The 19,021-nt window shown below is 39.1% G+C and overlaps 1 protein-coding gene across 3 annotated transcripts in view; it reads right to left on the reverse strand.

The window, feature by feature from the left end:
- LPIN2 (lipin 2) overlaps positions 1-19,021 on the reverse strand; it is an 86,500-nt gene that overhangs the window by 41,612 nt on the left and 25,867 nt on the right. For 2 of the 3 annotated variants that reach the window (XM_040479289.1, XM_040479287.1), the window contains exon 2: positions 472-672. In XM_040479289.1, coding sequence (XP_040335223.1) covers positions 472-663 — 192 coding nt within the window. In that variant the 5' untranslated portion in view covers positions 664-672. Of the gene's footprint in view, positions 1-471; positions 673-4,679; positions 4,687-19,021 lie in introns of those variants that run through there. The other variant, XM_040479288.1, reaches the window with a different exon arrangement.

The following is a 19,021-nucleotide window of genomic DNA, read 5'->3' on the forward strand; positions in this document are numbered from 1 at the left end:
TTCAACAGCTTTCTCAAAACAAGGAAAACTGGCATTAATTTTACTTAAACAAATGTAATGTATTCTTGATTACCTCAGTCTATTCCATTCATAAATGGTATGAAGCCACTGCTCTAAATATTTTAAAGTAGTATATAAGGTAAAGAAACTTTTTCTAAATATACCTAACATTCTCCATTTACAACTCCAGTTTCTCTATTTTGCTCCTCTGAGCTGCAACAAATGGGATTATCAAGATAATTTTCAGCTTTTTTTCCCCCTTGGAGAGACTTTCTATGCTTATGAATTCAGCAGCAACTTCAAAATAAAACATAAAGGCTGACTTCTCATATGATTATCTTCAACATTATACAGGTTTTCCTTAAAAAAAAAAAAAAAAAAAAAGAGCCAGAGAGAGTACACAGGAACAACTTATTCTGTTCCCATCTAACCTTTCACCCTCCTTGAGAACAAGCTGTCTCCTGTACTCACCACTTTCTCTTTGGATCTCAGGACTCCCAGCTTCCCAAATCGAACGTGAAAAGGCGAACACTGATAGGTGCCATCCTGCTGTCGAACCACAATGACATCGATGCAGCCAGACAAAGTAGCTTGGTTAATGCCCTTGTAGAGTTCCTTCACAGTGACAATCACCTGCCCAGCCAGCTGTCCCACATAATTCATGGTTTGAAACTACAAAAGACAGGGGAAAAAAAAAATAGATGAGACAGTAACACTGAATCTGTGGATCTAATGACAGAGAAAAAAACAGTGGTGATTAAAAGTGTATTGAGCATTTGTATGTCATATTAGATATTGTTAACTGTGCTGATCTTGAACCAGTTAGTCTCACGCTACCACTGTTTTTACACAATTCCACACAACGACAAAATCAGATGGTTCTCCTTTGTATCATGAGAGGCTGTCCCAGACAGGGCCTGAGGCATGCCACTAATTCACTTCTCTCCTCACCCCAGCTGGGTTAATTTATTCATTCTTGAGACATCTATTTAACTGTCATTCCCTCAGAGGAGCCAGGTTTGATTTTCTTTTGTAGGGCTGATCATGATTCTAATATATTAATTATCTGTGTACTGTCTGTGCTTCCTGCTCCAACTCAAATTCCTTCCCCAACATTGCCAAACTGTAAAATTCTAAGTTCCCTTTCCTTTTCCATCATCATGGATTCTGCTAGCTGCCAGCAGGGGTGTCCCTCTGAAATTTAGAACCTGCACAGAACCACCAAAGAACCCGGACTACCACCACTGCCCTCTTGCCCAAGATCACTAGGAACCTGGGGCAACTGCATCCACTCTGGCCACAGCAGCCAAGCAGAAAAAATGACCAAGGATCACATTTGGGAGAAACCAGAAAATCCACTGTTTCTGCTGAAGACAATTAAATGAGAGATGAATTTTCTACAAAACTCTACAAAAACTGAATATGGTTCAGAGGCATGCTAGATTAAATAAACAAACTCTGGGTGAGCTAGACTGGGTCTAACCTATTTATAGTGTTATTTTTATCAAAAATCCCCTCAGTGCTTGAACACAACTCACTAGAACATACATTCATGTTCTATAAAGTTCAAAGTACAGAAAAGGGTTTTAATCTTGTTGGTCAACTACAATTAACTAGTCAAATCGGGATCACTATGCTATAAAAGGATCCTCCAGAAAAGGTTAAAGATGGACATGAATGTGCACCTGACCCAGGCTGCAGGGTCGCTAGGAAATGCTTGCTTCCTCTGCCCCACATCCGCTGTGGCTGAGGCTAGGGCTGGCTTTATCTGACCACAGGTTGGGGCGCCTACCATATAGCATGCAATGAAGACCAGCAGGGAAGTCTCCTTGAATCCCCCTCAATTCTTTTACTAATTAGAAAAAAATAGCTCTTTAGTCCTAACGTTACCAAATTTCATCTCCACTTATCAAATACCACCACATTTCATTCATTAGACACCAACAACCCTAGTATTATGTCAAAGCACAATTCAGCAAGTCATTCGCCTGGGGACAGGAGGGATATAGACCAAACAAGAGATCCTCCATGGCTCTGGCTAAGCCAAAGGCCAACTTTCACTGAACCAGAGAAAAGACAATTTATTCTCCAGATCATTCCTCATAAACACATCTGTCTCTTTACCCCCAGCTTTTCAGGTGCCTTAAGCTTGAAGTTACATGCACAGAAAAGCTACCAGAGATCGCATTCTATGTTGTGAGAGAAGTCCAAAGCTGAAATGGGAGAAAGAATGCTACTCCGGTGGGAAAACTTAGGGGTGTGCTAAGACATGTGCCTCCAGAGAAACTCACCCTACTCCTCACAGGTGAGCGAGTGTCTGCTGGCAGTGCCCAGATTGCACTCAGACATTTTTTCTGCTCTTATACACAGATGAATGTGTAATCAAGACCCATCAGTTTTATACTACTGAGCACAGCCACAATAATTTTACCCCGGAAATTTTTTTGAATATTTTAAAGCCAATGTTACAAAGGCCCCAAAATGTACCTCCAGAAGAGATGGCTCTGAGGATGTAAACTGGCTGCAAAATTTACTACTAAATAAGGTAGTATCCTTTATAAAATAGTTGCAAGTTAGTTTTGATTTTGGTTTTAGAATAATTCATTAGGTAAGGCCAAATTAAGCATATACCAAGTGCCCAATAATTATTTCTTCAATGAATAAAGGATCAAATGAACCATCAATAAATGAGACAAAAAATTAGAAACGTGTGTAGGGAGGAAATACTGTTTCATCAGAATATTCGTATTACATCTCATTTTTAAAAATTAATCTTTTTTGTTTTGCAGTAACTATAGTTTTGCATGCATGCAATTTTAAGAAATACAAAGAGATCCCATGTATCCTTTAAGCCAGGTTCCTCCAACATCTTGCAAAATTCTAGTGCAATATTACAATCAGGGTACCAACACTGATTCAGTTAAACTTGAGAACATTTCCATCATCCTAAAGATCTGTCCTATTGCCACATACACCCAATTCCCTCACTCTCTCCTTAATCCCTGGAGACCATTAATTCTGTTTTTCGTTTCTGTCACTTTTGACCTTTTTAAGAAAGTTAGGTATATAACCTTTTGTCATTCATTGCCTTTTCCCTCTTATACTGCTATGGAGACTCATCCAGGTTGTTGCATGTATCAACAGTTTGTTCCTTTTTATTGTGAGGCAGCACTGTACAATACGGAGGTACCATAGTTTGTTTAATCACTCAACTGTTGAGGAACACCTGAGTGATTTCATGTTTTTGAGTATTACAGTTAAAATTACCATAGCACTCATGTATAGGTTTTTGTGTGAAAATCAATTTTCAAGGGCGCCTGGGTGGCTCAATCAGTTAAGTGTCCGACTTCAGCTCAGGTCATGATCTGTTTGAGCCCCACGTCAGGCTCTGTGCTGACAGACAGACCCTGGAGCCTGCTTTGGATTCTGTGTCTCCCTCCCTCTCTGCCCCTCCCCCGCTCATGCTCTGTCTGTCTCTCTCTCTCTCTCAAAAATGAATAAACATTAAAAAAAAATTTAAGAAAATCAGTTTTCGAATTGACTAGAATAATCCTCCCCGGGGATGTGACTGCTGGGTTCAATGAGAACTGCGTGCTTAGTTTTCAAGACACTGCCACCAGAGTCACTGTACCATTATACACCCCCACAAGCAATGTCTGAGAAATGTAATTTTTCTACATCTCTGCCATCATTTGGTACTTTTTTATTTTACCATGATGACAGGTACAGGTGATATTAGTTTTAATCTACATTTCCCTAATGGCTAATGACACTGAACATCTTTTCATATGCTGACTTGCTACCTGAATATCTCATTATATTTTGTTTCATAAAAGAGCACTACCACTTAGAGGAAAAGAGAATAAACATCTTTTTGTTCCTTATTTCTGGGGTCATGGTGTACAATTTTTATGTTAGGAATGTCTCCAAAAACAAAGGTGAAATAAAATTTAATCTTGTATAGTTCATATTTTCACTCTCTTTTATCAGATGGTATTTTTTTGGCAACCTAGAACTGTCCATCAGAATGTTCATAATATGTAATATATGCTCACGACATGCTTTTTGCTTGTCATGGCATGTACATTAATCAGCACCCAAGCAGTCCATCTTTGTCTAACTGCTTGACTGACTGGTAGCCATTTAAAAATGAGCTTTGTTACAAATTTTTAAAAATTTCGTAACTAATTATATAGGCCTTTCCTTAAAAGAAACTGAAAAATGATAACTTTAAGCATCCTCATTCAGCCATAAAACAAGTCTTATAAACTAAATGTGTAATAAGCTTACATCAACTAGAGCACAGAATCCATAATTAAGTGTAACTACATCTATTCAAAATGATTTTAATTACCATGGTTAAAGGATGTGCTGTTATACAAGAAAGTCTATTGTGTAAATGCCAGTTGCTAAATGTAGAAAAATACAGGCTATCAAATGATTGGTTTTTTTCTTAGCAGATATAAAACAATTGTTTATATTACAAAGGCTGGTAAAACAAAAGTAAAGGGACGCCTGGTGCCGTAACATTCACTACACCCTGGGAATGAGGGGCACAACTCTGCTAGGAGGAGCACTCCAACTAGGTTGGGAGAGGGGGCTGCCCCATGGTTATGTCTGGGGGAAAAGCAGCTGGTTGTTATATGTGCGATATATTAACCAATTTCATCCAGGGGCACCTGGGTGGCTCAGTCATCAAGCATCGAACTTCAGCTCAGGTCATGATCTCAGAGTTTGTGAGTTCGAGCCCCATGTCAACTCTGTGCTGTCAGCTCAGAGCCTGGATGGAGCCTGCTTCAGATTCTGTCTTCCTCTCTCTTGCCCCTCCCCTGCTCGCTGTCTCTCTCAAAAGTAAACGTTAAAAAAAATTTTTTTTAACAACAACAAAAAAAAAACCCAGCTTCTTCTTTAAGCATTACCTAGTACCATAAAACTTTATTCCTACATGTCCAGCTCAGCACTAGCCATAATAAAGCCAAGTTGAGAACAAATTCAGTCCTCTGACACCTGTCCTGGTCAATGCCTGGGAAAGTGGGACTCTGAACAAGGGCAGAAAGACAATCAAGTAACCCAGTCACATGTCAGGGATACACCTTATTGAAGAGACTATCTTTTGAAATAAAACAAAGATTAAAAAATACAGTAAAATAATATACATTGCACATTACTCACCATATTTTATAGTGAATGAGGAGAAAAAAAAGAGAGGAGAAAATAAATTCAAGGACAGGGACAAAGAGACTAACAGGGATGCAGAAAGAGATAAAAACTCAGAGAAAAAGCAAACACAGAGTAAATACATAATCAGAAAGCAGACAGACATAAAGATGCCCACACAGAGCAATGTGAAACTGAAGGATGTTCATAGAGCAGCATCCCTATCTTCAGGCTCACAAGCACAGAAAAAAATATAAAAATGCATTCTTAGAACTCAAAGTATTTATCTAGCCCAGTGTTTCAACAAATATCAAAAGTGCTTCTAGCACACCCCTGAAATATGGAAAGTTAATCATCAGAATAGCAGCAACTAATTTTTTGAGAGCTTACTATGTACCAAATTCCTAAGCGTATACATAATCTCAGAACCACCTTATGAATGAATATTATTTCTATTTTTAAAGATAATAAAATTAAGGCTTAAAACAGCAGTTAAGCATTGTTATGGACTGAACCTGTCTCCTCCTCAAATTTGTATGTTGAAGCCCTAACCCCCCAAGTGAAGGTATTTGGAGGCGGGGCCTTTGGGAGACAATTAGATTTAGATGAGGTCAAGAGGGTTGGGCCTCTACGATGGGATTAATGTTCTTATAAGGAGAAAGAAAAACACCAGAGATGATGTTCTTTCCTCCTACCATGTGAGGACACAGTGAGAAAGTGTGCAAGCCACGAAGAGGACCCTCACTAGGAATTAAATTGGCCAGCACCTTATCTTGGACTTGCCAGCCTCCAAAAATGTGAGAAATAAATGTTCAGATCACCCAGTCTGTGGTATTCTTTATGGCAGCCCAAGCTAAGACAAGTATCCTCTTAAACAACATAATTGCCATACTGTTTTTCAATGTTGGGGTACTTCCTGTTGACAAAGATTCATTCCTTTCACCAAGAAGTTGATAACCATATCAGACAGCCCTAGCATTATGTCCACTAGAAGTCACCATGAATCTTCTAAATACCATTATACACCAAAGAGTTTGTTGTGCAACTATAGGTCTCATCTATTCTGGGCTAAGCATTCTTCTAAAATGACTGGGTTTACTTTCACTTTTATGACAAACTAAAGAACTTACTCTAAATGGGAGATCCAAAACTAGACACAGTGGTGTAGATAATCCTGACTAATATACAGTGTATACAATGTATAGTGTGTGTTTAGGTCCAGGCACTGGCTCCCATAGGCTGGGTTAGATGCTGGGAACTCCCGAGACAGGGAGGTACTTACTGATCAGTGAACTAAAAATGGGAAGAGTCGGAAGACAGAAATTAACTAACATACTTATTAGAAACCAAATGGCTCTTTATGTGTAAAATTCAATAGACTGAATTAGTCCTTCATGAATGAAGGTGCCCACTATCAGATTTTTCTCATCAAAAATTTACAAGTAAACATACACTAGTATCTGGAATAAATGGGTAGTTTAAAGATTTGCTTAGTAGCTTTTCCTAAGCATCAAAGAAACTAAAGCAACCCATCATGATATGTAGTAGAGATTTATAAATGGAATCTATCAGTAACGAGGTTCAAATACAGATCTTCTTTCTATAAAAACTGCTCAGAATCATTTAAAGGTGATATGTTCAATCAAAAACAATTTTTTGCTAAAGAAGAGGGATATAGGTACTTATTAAAATACTGTAATTTCTAAATTGTTATCAATACAAAAATGGATACATTCTAAACACGTTTAAGTTTACCCTCGTATCTATTCAATGCTATTATTACTAGTTAGAAGTACAGCTACTAACAAACACAACTACAGTTGTTACATGTCCCTCATGTGTCAAGTGCTATGGAAAACTGTGTATTATCTCATGTAATTTTCACAAGTATCTGGAGTTTGGTATCAATATTCCCATTTATATGAGGACACTGAGGTTCGAAAGTGTCCAAGGTCACCACAGTAAGTGGTGAAGCTGATATTCAAACTCAAGTCTCACTACAGCCTTACTGCATGTCTCAGTGATAGAAAAGCCCTAAAGCACTGATCTGAATGCCTTGATGAGACCCCACCCCCACCCCAGATTTTTTGCTGCAAGTGGGTTGCTTTTAGAACCTGGAATGTTATTTACTTAATACTACTTGGCCCTTCAAGTCTTTTCTGCACACTGTCATGAGAGGTAGCACTGACTACTAACTTGCCTGCTAGACCCACAATTCAAGATTAGGAAGTGGACTTCCTGGGAGATCATGTGTGGTTGGAGCTTATGGACAGAGATGAACTGCTTTTGTCTAAGAACTTGCCCTCAACATTCTAACCTTCTGCTCACAGATGTGAGGAGTGTGCTGTGGGGGAACAGAAACTTCTAGAAACTTCAGTAAACAGACAGAACACATTCTGGCTTACACCTATGCTCCTAGACCAAACTCCTCCAGGCACCAAAGCTTATATTCTGCCTTTGAATAGCACTTAATATTTTTCAAGAACTTTCTCAAACATACCTCATTTGATCTTCAAAAAGAGAATTTAGGTTAAGTAAGGCAGACATTTTCTTTTATTTAAAAATAAAACTTTTTTTTAACGTTTATTTTTGAGAGAGACAGAGTGCGAGCGGGGGAGGGCCAGAGAGAGAGGGAGACAGAATCCGAAGCAGGCTCCAGGCTCTGAGCTGGTCAGCACAGAGAGCCCAATGTGGCGATTGAACTCATGAACCGCGAGGGCATGGCCCGAGCCAAAGTCGGATGCTTAACCGACTGAGCCACCCAGGCGCCCCAAGGCAGACATTTTTCATTCATTTTACATTTAGACTGAGACAAAAGGTATTTAACTTTCCATTACTATTCACTAGAAACCAGCTCTACTGCACTCGGGGTCCCAACCTTCTTGCTATTTCCCACCAGTAGCTTAAAATCATGGGGCTCTCAAGATCAGCTGGTAACCCTGAGGACAAGAGACCTGAGGCTGAACTCAAGTTGTACTTAAGACTACAGCTCTCTATGAATTCCAGAGTCTCTTAGAGGTGGCCAAACATAAGCCTGGAGGGCACCACTGGCTGAGAACTTTGCCTCTTTGAAAGTAGGAGATGAAAGAGCAATGGCACACACAGTAGCATCTGCTGCAAGCTTCTCCCTGGTCTGGGAGGTCAGGGGGTGAAAAGTCCCCCAGAGGACTTGCCCACATCCTGTCAAGACATTCTCTAAAACATTTACTCTGTGCTTAGCAGACACTATGGGGATCATAAAGAACTTAGCTAGACCTATGTAACGGAAAACTATTCAAAATAGTGTCATCTATGAGTGAGCTCAGACAACTGACACTAAGCCTGACAAATAACAAGTCTTCCTGGAAAAGCCACCCGTTGGCCATTTAAACTCAAATAAATGTCTTACTTTGTACCACTCAGCTTTTTATCCCCCATGACAGCAAAATGGTAATTTGTTTAATTTTTCTTATTTTATAATTAGCTGCTTTTTGACTCTCACTTTATAAAATAAGAAACAGGAAATAGCTGCAGCACAAGGAACAGCCCTTGCCCTCAGTGAAGGAGAGGGCCTCACCCCCAGGGCTCCACTGAGGCCCATCTAATCTCCTTGAAACCAAAGTCCACGAGGAAATGTGATAGCTGCACAAATTTTACTGCTCCAAGTTTCCTCAAGATCAAAGCAGCTCCCTTTCTTTCCTGCAGAACAGGGTGGCAGTTGGAACAGGGCTCTCCAATGTGTCTATGACCATTTAGTCCCCATGTACAGAATGTGTAAACTAAAACCCAGGGTCTCCCAGCAAAATTCCTGAATAATGTACAAACAAGTCAAGTAAGACATGGCACAGCTCTAAAGGCAGAAGTGCAGAGAAGACAGAATCAGTAGGACCTGTGACAGACCCAAGGCGATGCTAAGGGAAAGGAAACAGCTGGCTAGGATCATGCCACAATTTCTAGACAGAGCTACATCTGGCATGTAGTTGGGATTCAGTAAATACTGCTGAAATATGGAACCTAAATATGGAAATAAAAAGGGCAGTTTTGGTGGGGAACTTCCTATTAAGGCTGAACTTCAAGAATTTTCACTTATTGCATTGGTTCAAAATTTTGTGTATATGAAAATCATAACAGTTTTTCAAAAGGCAAATTTTCTTGAAATTTTTTTTGAAGTTTAATAACTGATTATAAAGATGAGCCAGGTTACGGAAGGATCGCTTTGTAAAAGCAAGAGATCTTATGATAACATTCCATGCCTATTTTTGCTACCTCCAAAATCAGTCTGTAATAAAATACATTACAAGAAGGCTTAAAGCCTTGGGTATTGTCTTGCATCTTTCTTCAGAGAAGATGTACAGGAAAGTTCTAGAAATATTTGAGCTGGCATCTGAACTCAAAAGATTCCTTCCTGAGAGACAGACTTAGCCAGGATGCGGTGTTCTTTGGAGGATCTAGTTTTCTAACCAGTTCCCAGTAGATTGAGCTGTCTTTCTAAAGAGTAACCCTATTTTTTATATCAACTCCACTGTTTGAAGGCACAAAGGCCTTTTTATGTCTAACCAACTTTTTTCCTCTAAGTGAAGAAAACTGAGAAGGACCACAGTGTAGGTTAGTATTTCCAAAGACTAGATAGATCTCTGATCATAACAGAATCAAGTTTTGATGCTTAAGAGTATAGATTCCCAGACCCCCAATCTAAACACAAAAAACTAGAAATGGGGTCTTAAGGATTGGTTATTTACGATTCTGATAGGTATTCATGTTTGGGAACTAACTCAGTCTCTACTGCATGAACTTTCTCTTCCCAGTCCTGATTCAGCTTGAGCAAACCGAGTTGTTATGGGCTAACGTATGTATCCTGTCCTTTAACCGTATCTTATTACCTTGACCTGTAATCCAAACTTAATAGACCTTGAATTTCATATATTTTTTTTTTTACTGTGTATTTTTGAGAGACACAGAATGCAAGTGGGGGAGGGGCAGAGAGGGAGGGAGACACAGAATCCAAAGCAGGCTCCAGGCTCTGAGCTGTCAACACAGAGTCCGATGCAGAGCTCGAACTCACAAATCATGAGATTATGACCTGAGCTGAAGTCGGACATCCAAACAACTGAGCAACCCAAGCACCATGAATTCCATACATTTTAAGAAACAAATAGCTGGCCTGATCATTTTATAAGACTTGAATTCTAGGACTGACAGTGGTTGTGTCAAAAACTCATTTACAACTTTTTTTGTTGTTGTTGTTAGATTTTAAGTAATCTCTACACCCAATATGGGGCTCGAACTCGTGACCCTGAGATCAAGAGACATATGCTCTACTGACTGAGCCAGCCAGGCACCCCTCATTTATAAAAATTCTGATCTGGGAAGACTGCTCTCCTTAGGGGTTCGTTCCCTAATTACAACCCACACAATTCAAAAACAACCATTAGGATAGACAGGTGAGAAGAGGGGATTTTTTTTTTTCTTTTCACATTTTTATTTAAATTCTAGTTATCATACAGTGCAGTATTGGTTTCAGGAGTAGAATTCAGTGATTCGTCACTTACATACAATACCAAGTGCTCATAAGTGGCCTCTTTAATACACATCACCCATCTATGCCACCCCCCCCACCCACTTCCATCAATCCTCTTTGTTCTCTAAGAGTCTCTTACAGTTGTTCCCCTCTCTTTCCCTCCTCCTATATGTTCATCTGTTTTGTTTCTTAAATTCCACATATGAGTGAAATCATATGGTATTTGTCTTTCTCTGATTTATTTCGCTTAGCCTAATACACTCTAGTTCCATCCACATCATTGCAAATGGCAAGATTTCATTCTTTTTGATGGCTAATATTCGTGTGTGTGTGTGTGTGTGTGTGTGTGTGTGTGTGTGTGTGTGATCTTCTTTATCCATTATCAGCTGATGGACATTTGGGCTCTCTCCATAGTTTGGCTACTGTTGCTAATGCTGCTATAAACATCAGGATGCATGTACCCCTTTGAATCTGTATTTTTGTATCCTTTGGGTAAATACCCAGTAGTGCAATTGCTGGATCATAGGGTAATTCTATTTTTGACTTTTCAAGAAACCTCCATACTGTTCTCCAGAGTGGCTGTACCAGCTTGCACTCCCACCAACAGTGTAAGAGGGTTCCCCTTTCTTTGCATCCTCCCCAACACCTGTTGTTTCCTGTGTTGTTAATTTTAGCCATTCTAACAGGTGTGAGATGATTTCTCATCGTGGTTTTGATTTGTATTCCCCTGATGATAAGTGATGGTGAGTATCTTTTCATGTGTGTTAGCCATCTGGAGGTCTTTGGAAAAGCATCTATTCATGTCGTTTGTACATTTCTTAAGGATTATGTGTTTTTTTGGGTGTTGAGTCTGAAGTTCTTTACAGATATTGGATATTAACCCTTTACCACATATATCTTCTCCCATTCTGTAGGCTGCCTTTTAGTTTTGTTGATTGTTTCCTTCCCTGTGCTTTTTATTTTGATGAAGGTATCTTATTTTTTATCTTGATGGAGTCTCAATAGTTTATTTTTGCTTTTTTCCCCCTTGTCTTTGGCAACATGTCTAGTAAGAATTTTCTCTGGCCAAGGTCAAAGAGGTTGCTGCCTGGGTTCTCTTCTAGGATTTTGATAGTGTCCTTTATCACGTGTAGGTCTTTCATCCATTTTGAATTTATTTTGGGGTATGATGTAAGAAAATGGTCCAGTTTCATTCTTCTTCATGTTGTTGTCCAGTTTTCCCAACACCATTTGTTGAAGAGACTGTCTTTTTTCCATTGGATCTTCTTTCCAGCTTTGTTAAAGATTAGTTGATCATATATAGTTGTGGGTCTATTTCTGGGTTTTCTATTCTTTTCCATTGATCTATGTGTCTGCTGTTGTGCCAATACCATACTGTCTTGAAATATAGATGGAAATCCAGAATTGTGATGCCTCCCATTGCATTTTTCTTTTTTGGGATTGCTTTGGCTATTTGGGGTCTTTTGTGGTTCCATACAAATTTTAGGACTGTTTGTTCTAGCTCTGTGAAAAATGCCAGTGTTATTCTGATTGGGATTGCATCAAATGTGTAGATTGTTTTGGGTAGTAAAGACATTTTAACAATGTTTGTTCTCCCAATCCATGAACATGGAATGCTCTTCCATTTGTGTCCAAAGAAGGACTTTTCTTTAAAATATATGTATTTATTTATTTTGAGAGAGACAGAGAGAGAAAGAGAATCCCAAGCAGGCTCCATACTCAGTGTGGAGTCCAATGTGGGGCTCAATCTCACAATTGAGAGATCATGACCTGAGCCGAAATCAAGAACTGGAGGTTTAAACAATTGAGCCACCCAGGTGCCCCTGAAGAGAGAATTTTCTGACCCAATATTCCTGTTTCAGAATTTGAACAGAAGATGCAATGGCTAGCTCAGAGCATAACAATAAGGCCCCGTGGATCACCATGATTTTGTCTCTCAGAGATTTCCGCCCCCCCCCCAAACAAAGGGGTAAATCCCTAGTAGATTTACAAAGTAAATCTGTACTTTGGGGCTTAGGCCTTGGCACAGCTGACAGTGGGGTGGGGAAACATCTGACCCAAACAGATATTCTTGAGGTATGTATGGAGAGCCAAAGTAAGAAACTAGCTGAGCTACTTGAGCAGCAATTCAGAAGGCCCACCAGCTGAAGACATTGAGATGCCACATAGCCCCAGTCCTTGCTCTCTCATCATTTCTCTGACTGATGAATGGTTAGAAGTTTCTTTCTTTGCCTGGCTTAGTGTCCAATTCTGATATTTACCAACACAGTAGTTAAATACAGATAAGCTGATACTGATTCTGACCTGATAAAGCCACCTGGAACTCTCTACAACACCCCTCCCATCCCCCCAACCCGGCCAAAACACCTTGAGAAAATTAGTGAAAGCCTTCCTCCCCTGAGCTCAGACTTTTTTTTTTTAATATAAACACACAATGTTAATTTCATATGTACCACAGAGAGATTTGACAATTTGCTTTTGTTTTCTTGTTTCTGTTTTTTTTTTTTTTTAAGTGAAAAAGCATGAGGCTGGCCTTAAACTTGGCTGGTGAGTTGATGAATTCAGATTTCAAATATGTCACAATATATTCTCTTTAAGGAAGTTTGGAAGCCGAGATTTCTGCTTACTGGGCTCACTTCTCTATGATTTCACCATACTCACTAACTACAAAGTAGATGAACAATTATCTTGGGCTGAGTAAGGTTGAAAAAAGGGAAGACACTTGGCCACCACAGCAATATACTTTTTTTTCCCTAGTGGTGGACCAAAATTTTACACAAGTATTTGCTTTAGCTTTTCAGCAGGTACACTTGAAGAAGGACTATGTCACCTATTTCATCTTCAAAAACCATCAATTCCCCACTTTGTACCCCCAGTCACTGACCTAATAATTTTCAGGCCAATCCTCCGTAATCCAACCTAAGTTTTCTTCTCAATCTATCCAACTACTACTGTTGGCTGTTGATCTAATATTTTATAAGAGGAACAAGGTTTTAGTCTTCCTGGATGAAGAGGAGATGAGAACAAATAAAGTGTGCCCACAACAGACTGTGAACAGAGTACAATGCAAAAGATGAGAAAGAAATGGGGGTGGGGGGAGGTAGAGGCATGGGCTCAAGGGCTGAGAAGAAAGCAGCAGGTGGCAAGAAGGGGTTTGTGGCTGCCCTGCCCTGCCCTTTCCCTACTGCAGCACATAAGCACTCACCACACTTCAGTCATTTGCTTATGCACCTCCAAACTCTAAGTTCTGACAAAGAAAGTAAAAGTACGTATGCTGCTTCTTGTGTGCTTCACTGTCTCCCCAAAGCCTGGCACAGTGCTTAACAAAGGGAGGTTCTTAATGAGTATTTTGAGATGAATGTGTATGAATCGGTGAATACAAGATCTAGTGAAGAGAATCAGCAAGGAGAGGGAAAAATATACACAATGTCTTGTATTGTAACCAACATGAGAGAATTCAAGATGTAAATGAAGATATATGTATATATACACATAGCCACACATTAAGAAAAATGCCAAGAATAGCCAGGACCAACCCAATGTTTCAAAAGTGATGCTCAGATATTCTGAAACCAATGCTTTTCTGCAGATGCTGGTTTAGACTTTACAGAAAAAACCTGCATAAATCTACTGTATGTGAGTGACAATTAAGAACAACACCCACCTCCCACGGGTAAATCTAAAAATATCCCTGTGAGAACAAATGACATCCATGCAAACTGCTCTGAAGAACGCTGAGCAGCTCTACAGCAACTTGTAGAAGAAGGGACCGCTCACTGGTCAGGGGAAGTCAGTGTGGTGAAGTCAGCTGAGGCAGAGGTAAGGCTGCAAGTGATAAAGATCATACTGTGACCAAAGACAATTACAGAAAAGAGCATGAAACGGAACAGACTCAAGTGATCATCTCCTACGAGCAAGTTTTAACTTACATGAAAATGCCCAAAATTACAATTCGATAAGGCACAGCCTTCAAGGTAAACTGCTGGTAGCAACAGTTTCTTTTCCCTAATGTTCAGCACTGTAAAAAAATACTTTAACAATGTAATTGATGCAGAGCAAAAAAAATTAAATGTTCATTTTTACACATATCTTTAGATTTCACTATATGTAATAAAATAGGTGTTCCTTGAGTAGATCCTAAAGTAGCGAGCAGCACACTAAGGAAAAGTGGGCCCTAATAACTTTGCCCCAAATGCCACATCACTCCTGTGACCAAACTCGTTTCAAACTATTGCAGCTCTGTAAAATTTAATTGTTCTTGTTCTTGTATTTCTTCTTCTCCCTTCATTTCCCAAATTACAGAATACTGCCTTGAAACAAAGGCAATTTCTGATAATTTAGTTATTTTTTTCCTGTCATGGCTAAAATATGCCCAGTTCTAATCTATTTGTAACATGAGGTGACAGGTTATGTTACAGGTGACATTTAACCTGACCAGAGACGAGAGAGAAACACAGAAGTAAAATCATTAGGAAATGTAATGAGTTTAAGATTCAGTGGATAATCATGAAAGACATTAAATTATTACTTAGTCAACCTTACTCTAATGGTTATACCTATCAGCATATAAAAACTTCTAGCTAAATGTTCATATGAAGTCAGCTATGAAATGCAACTTTAAAATTTTAAATAGCTACACCTTGAACTATTCAAAATATTTTTTTTCAAAAAAAATAAAGGTGTATTTTACATAAAGTAAAATTAAGCCTTTTCTAGTGTACAGTTTTAACCATGCAATCATGTAATAACCACCACAATCAAAATACACAACTAGGTAGTTTCCCAAAATGTCCCCATGCCCCTTTGCAAGTCAATACTTTATCCAATCCCCATGCTAACCCCTGATCTGGTTTTCTGTCTCTATAATCTTTACCTTTTCTAAAATGTCACATAAATGAAACCATACAGTAGCCCTCTGAATATGGCTTCTTTCACTTAACATAATGCATTTGAGATTAATCATTATTGTTGCAGGTATCCACAGTTTGTCCCCTGGTGTTAAGTACTGAGTATTCTACTATATGGATGTTCCAAAGTTTGTTTATCCATCTACCAGCTGAAAGACATCTGGGTTGTTTCCAGTGTTTGCTGATTACAAACAAAGCCATCAAAAATGTTTGTGTACAGGCTTTTGTGTGAACATAATTTCATTTCATTTGGGTAAATAACTTAGAAGTGAGACTGCTTTAGATAGATTTTGCAAGGGTGATTTTGCAGTTACTGTTTTTAAGGTATCTTCAGTGTACTCAGAGGAGTTTGCTATTAAAATAAAATCATTCTTGGGGCGCCTGGGTGGCGCAGTCGGTTGAGCGTCTGACTTCAGCCAGGTCACGATCTCGTGGTCCGTGAGTTCGAGCCCTGCGTCAGGCTCTGGGCTGATGGCTCAGAGCCTGGAGCCTGTTTCCGATTCTGTGTCTCCCTCTCTCTCTGCCCCTCCCCCGTTCATGCTCTGTCTCTCTCTGTCCCAAAAATAAATAAACGTTGAAAAAAAATAAATAAATAAAATCATTCTTTAAATTATTTTACAAAGTGGGAATAATTGGATTGTTTTATGGACTTAGAGTTTCACATGTGGGAGTTGCTTAAAATAAAGATTCACTTAACACTGGTGAAAATTCAAACTACTTACTCACACTATAACTTTTAGGCTATGCATATGCTTGAAAAAACCAACAATTCAGATTTTACTCCATATTCCTCCTAGTATTAGCCATGGGGAGGTGATGGGGGAAAAAAGAGAAGAGGGCACTAACATTTATCCCTTCCAAATGCCATTTCATATACCTCCTCTCATTTAATCCTCACAATTAAGTGAGGTAAATATCATATGCATTATACTAGCAATAAAATTGGGGCTCAGAGAAGATAAGCAACTTACATGAAGTCAAACAGTTACTCTGTGATGCACAGACAAAAGCTCAGGTGTGTCTGTCTCATACAGGCTCTTTTTACTGTATCCTGGGGCCATTAGCTTCTAAAAACACTAATGCTGATAAGTTTATGTAATTTTCAGAACTATGTATAGGAATTTCATAAGTAGCTTTTAGAAAGCCATGATGATTCTTCCACATGCTATCATACATGAAAAATGTTATGTTTTTTATGATGAGCCCTAAAGGTATGATTATATTACAGTTACAAATATGTTTTAAGGAACACATTCTCATCCTAAACTTTCTAGGACAAGAGAATTGTGTGGCTAACCTGTTTTGGTGATGACCACTGGTAACCATAAGGAACTCTAAAATCTAATTGACTGGCTCACTTTCACACATGAAAGGCACACAATCTTAGCAGGTTTCTAAGGAAACCATATGTTGTATTTTCAGTGATGACTATCTCTTTAGTCCAGACACTCGTAAACACAATTTCCTTTGAAACATTATGACTTTATTTGAAGTTCTTTTTACTCAGTGACTTAGACATCAGGAATTGACATCATGACTTCTACAGTTAAATAACAGCCGTGAGACTGGGAACAAATAAACATGTTCCTGTAGTTTGTAGGTCTAAGGAAAGACATGTTAAACTTATTTCATTTTCTTCTCATGCCCCCCAAAGAACCTCAGTTAGTGTCACAGATGAATTAGACATTTTAAACTTGTCCCATCTGTGTTAATTCCTTGGATTGAAAGTCCCTCAAGCCCCATCCCATCATATGGTACCCTGGTTAAGTCCAGGTAGGAACATGTCAGATGAATTACTCCAGTAGGATGTGAAGGTCACTGCACCTACTTTAAATACTAACTTAACAAGGGCGTGCAGGTCCTAACTTCACAGTCTACACATCCTCAACAGCCCAAGTCTGGAGGGTTTACTCTCAGCAAGTCTGGTGGACCAAGTGCCTGCTTTAGAAAGAATGCTGTGCTTCAGAAAAAGAATGCAGGCAGCCTTATCAAAAAAGAAGGCAATTCAAGGACTCAAATACATTTGGCTTTAGTGCAGCTGTGAAACTTTTTGTCATTTGAGTTGGTTGTGTGTATACTAATATACACATGGCCTCCCTGTGTATTCAAACCACTAAACATTCCCTCATGTGCACTCAATTTCTCTGACAAATTTTTGTAAAAATGCTGGCCATGAGACTGGTTTCTACTCCTCTATAAAAAACTGGGGACTTTTTCTCCTAGCTGGCTGAGTTCCCTTAGTTACAAGGGCTAGGAGTGACATAAAAATTATTTTCAGTGTAAGAAATGATGACTAACCTAAGAATGGAAACTAACGATGATTCAACAACAAAGAGTATTCATCAAGAAAGACTACTTAACAAGGCCACAACAGCTTTTGGGTACACAATGTACCTTACATATCCAAAAGCCATCAATCCTCAAGTAAGATTAATTATAAACACTTGGGAAGCTTCTAAAACTACAATTTCCTAGAAGGAAGGCTAAAATGAACACTGTAGTATTGGACTAGAATTGGAAGTCTCCATGGACAGATGCACAAATATAGATGTGCTTAGGCCTGGACTAGAATACATATTTAACATGCTAGCTTTCTCTGTTAAGAGGATCTGGAATCAAGGATACCATTACAAGCAACCAACACACCTAGAACCCAGATCTTGATGTATAAATACCATTCTTCCAATAAAAACAACCATGGCTCCTTGAAGAAGTAACTGATCCCAGGGCTGGAGACAGGGAAAAATACAAGTTGATGCTGGAGCATCTAACAGTGCCAGAAAAGTAGGAAAGTGCTCAAAATCAAGAGAACAGGGATATGTTAAAGGAACACAGGAGCTAACGTGAAAAGAGCTCCCAAAGGTTAAAGCTAGAACAATCTGAGCAACAAAATGTTAGTATTATAACCTCAGAATAAAACACTCATGAGTCCATAATGACAGACAGACAGACAGACAGACCTACATACATACATAACCAAGCAAGCAAGCAAGCAAGCAGGGAGAAGGGGCAGTTTTCTCTTAAAGATGAATTCCAATTAATAAAGAATAAGGGAGATAGAAAACCACTATTAGAACACTACAGTTAATAACTGTGGCATGCAATGGATGTTTAAAAATAAGAGGACAAAAGTTTGAGGAGAAACAGGATGTTCACATATTCTTAAAGTCTCCCCAAAGACATATATTCATTACAAAAGGAAAAACAGTAACTTTACAGTAGAGAAACCTGGCAGATACCACCTTAATCAAGTGAATTTGGGAAATTTCACCAGTAATAAAACATACTGATGAGGCGCCTGGGTAGCTCAGTCAGTTAAGTGCCTGACCCTGGCTCAGGTCATGATCTCACAGCTCAGGAGTTCAAATCCTGCATTGGGTTCTGCGCTGACAGTGAAGAGCCTGGTTGGGATTCTCTCTCTCTCTCTCTCTCTCTCTCTCTCTCTCTCTCTCTCTCTCTC

The sequence above is a fragment of the Herpailurus yagouaroundi genome, unplaced genomic scaffold (assembly GCF_014898765.1).
Source record: "Herpailurus yagouaroundi ecotype Mexico unplaced genomic scaffold, PumYag 142, whole genome shotgun sequence".
NCBI classification, from domain to species: Eukaryota; Metazoa; Chordata; class Mammalia; order Carnivora; family Felidae; genus Herpailurus; species Herpailurus yagouaroundi.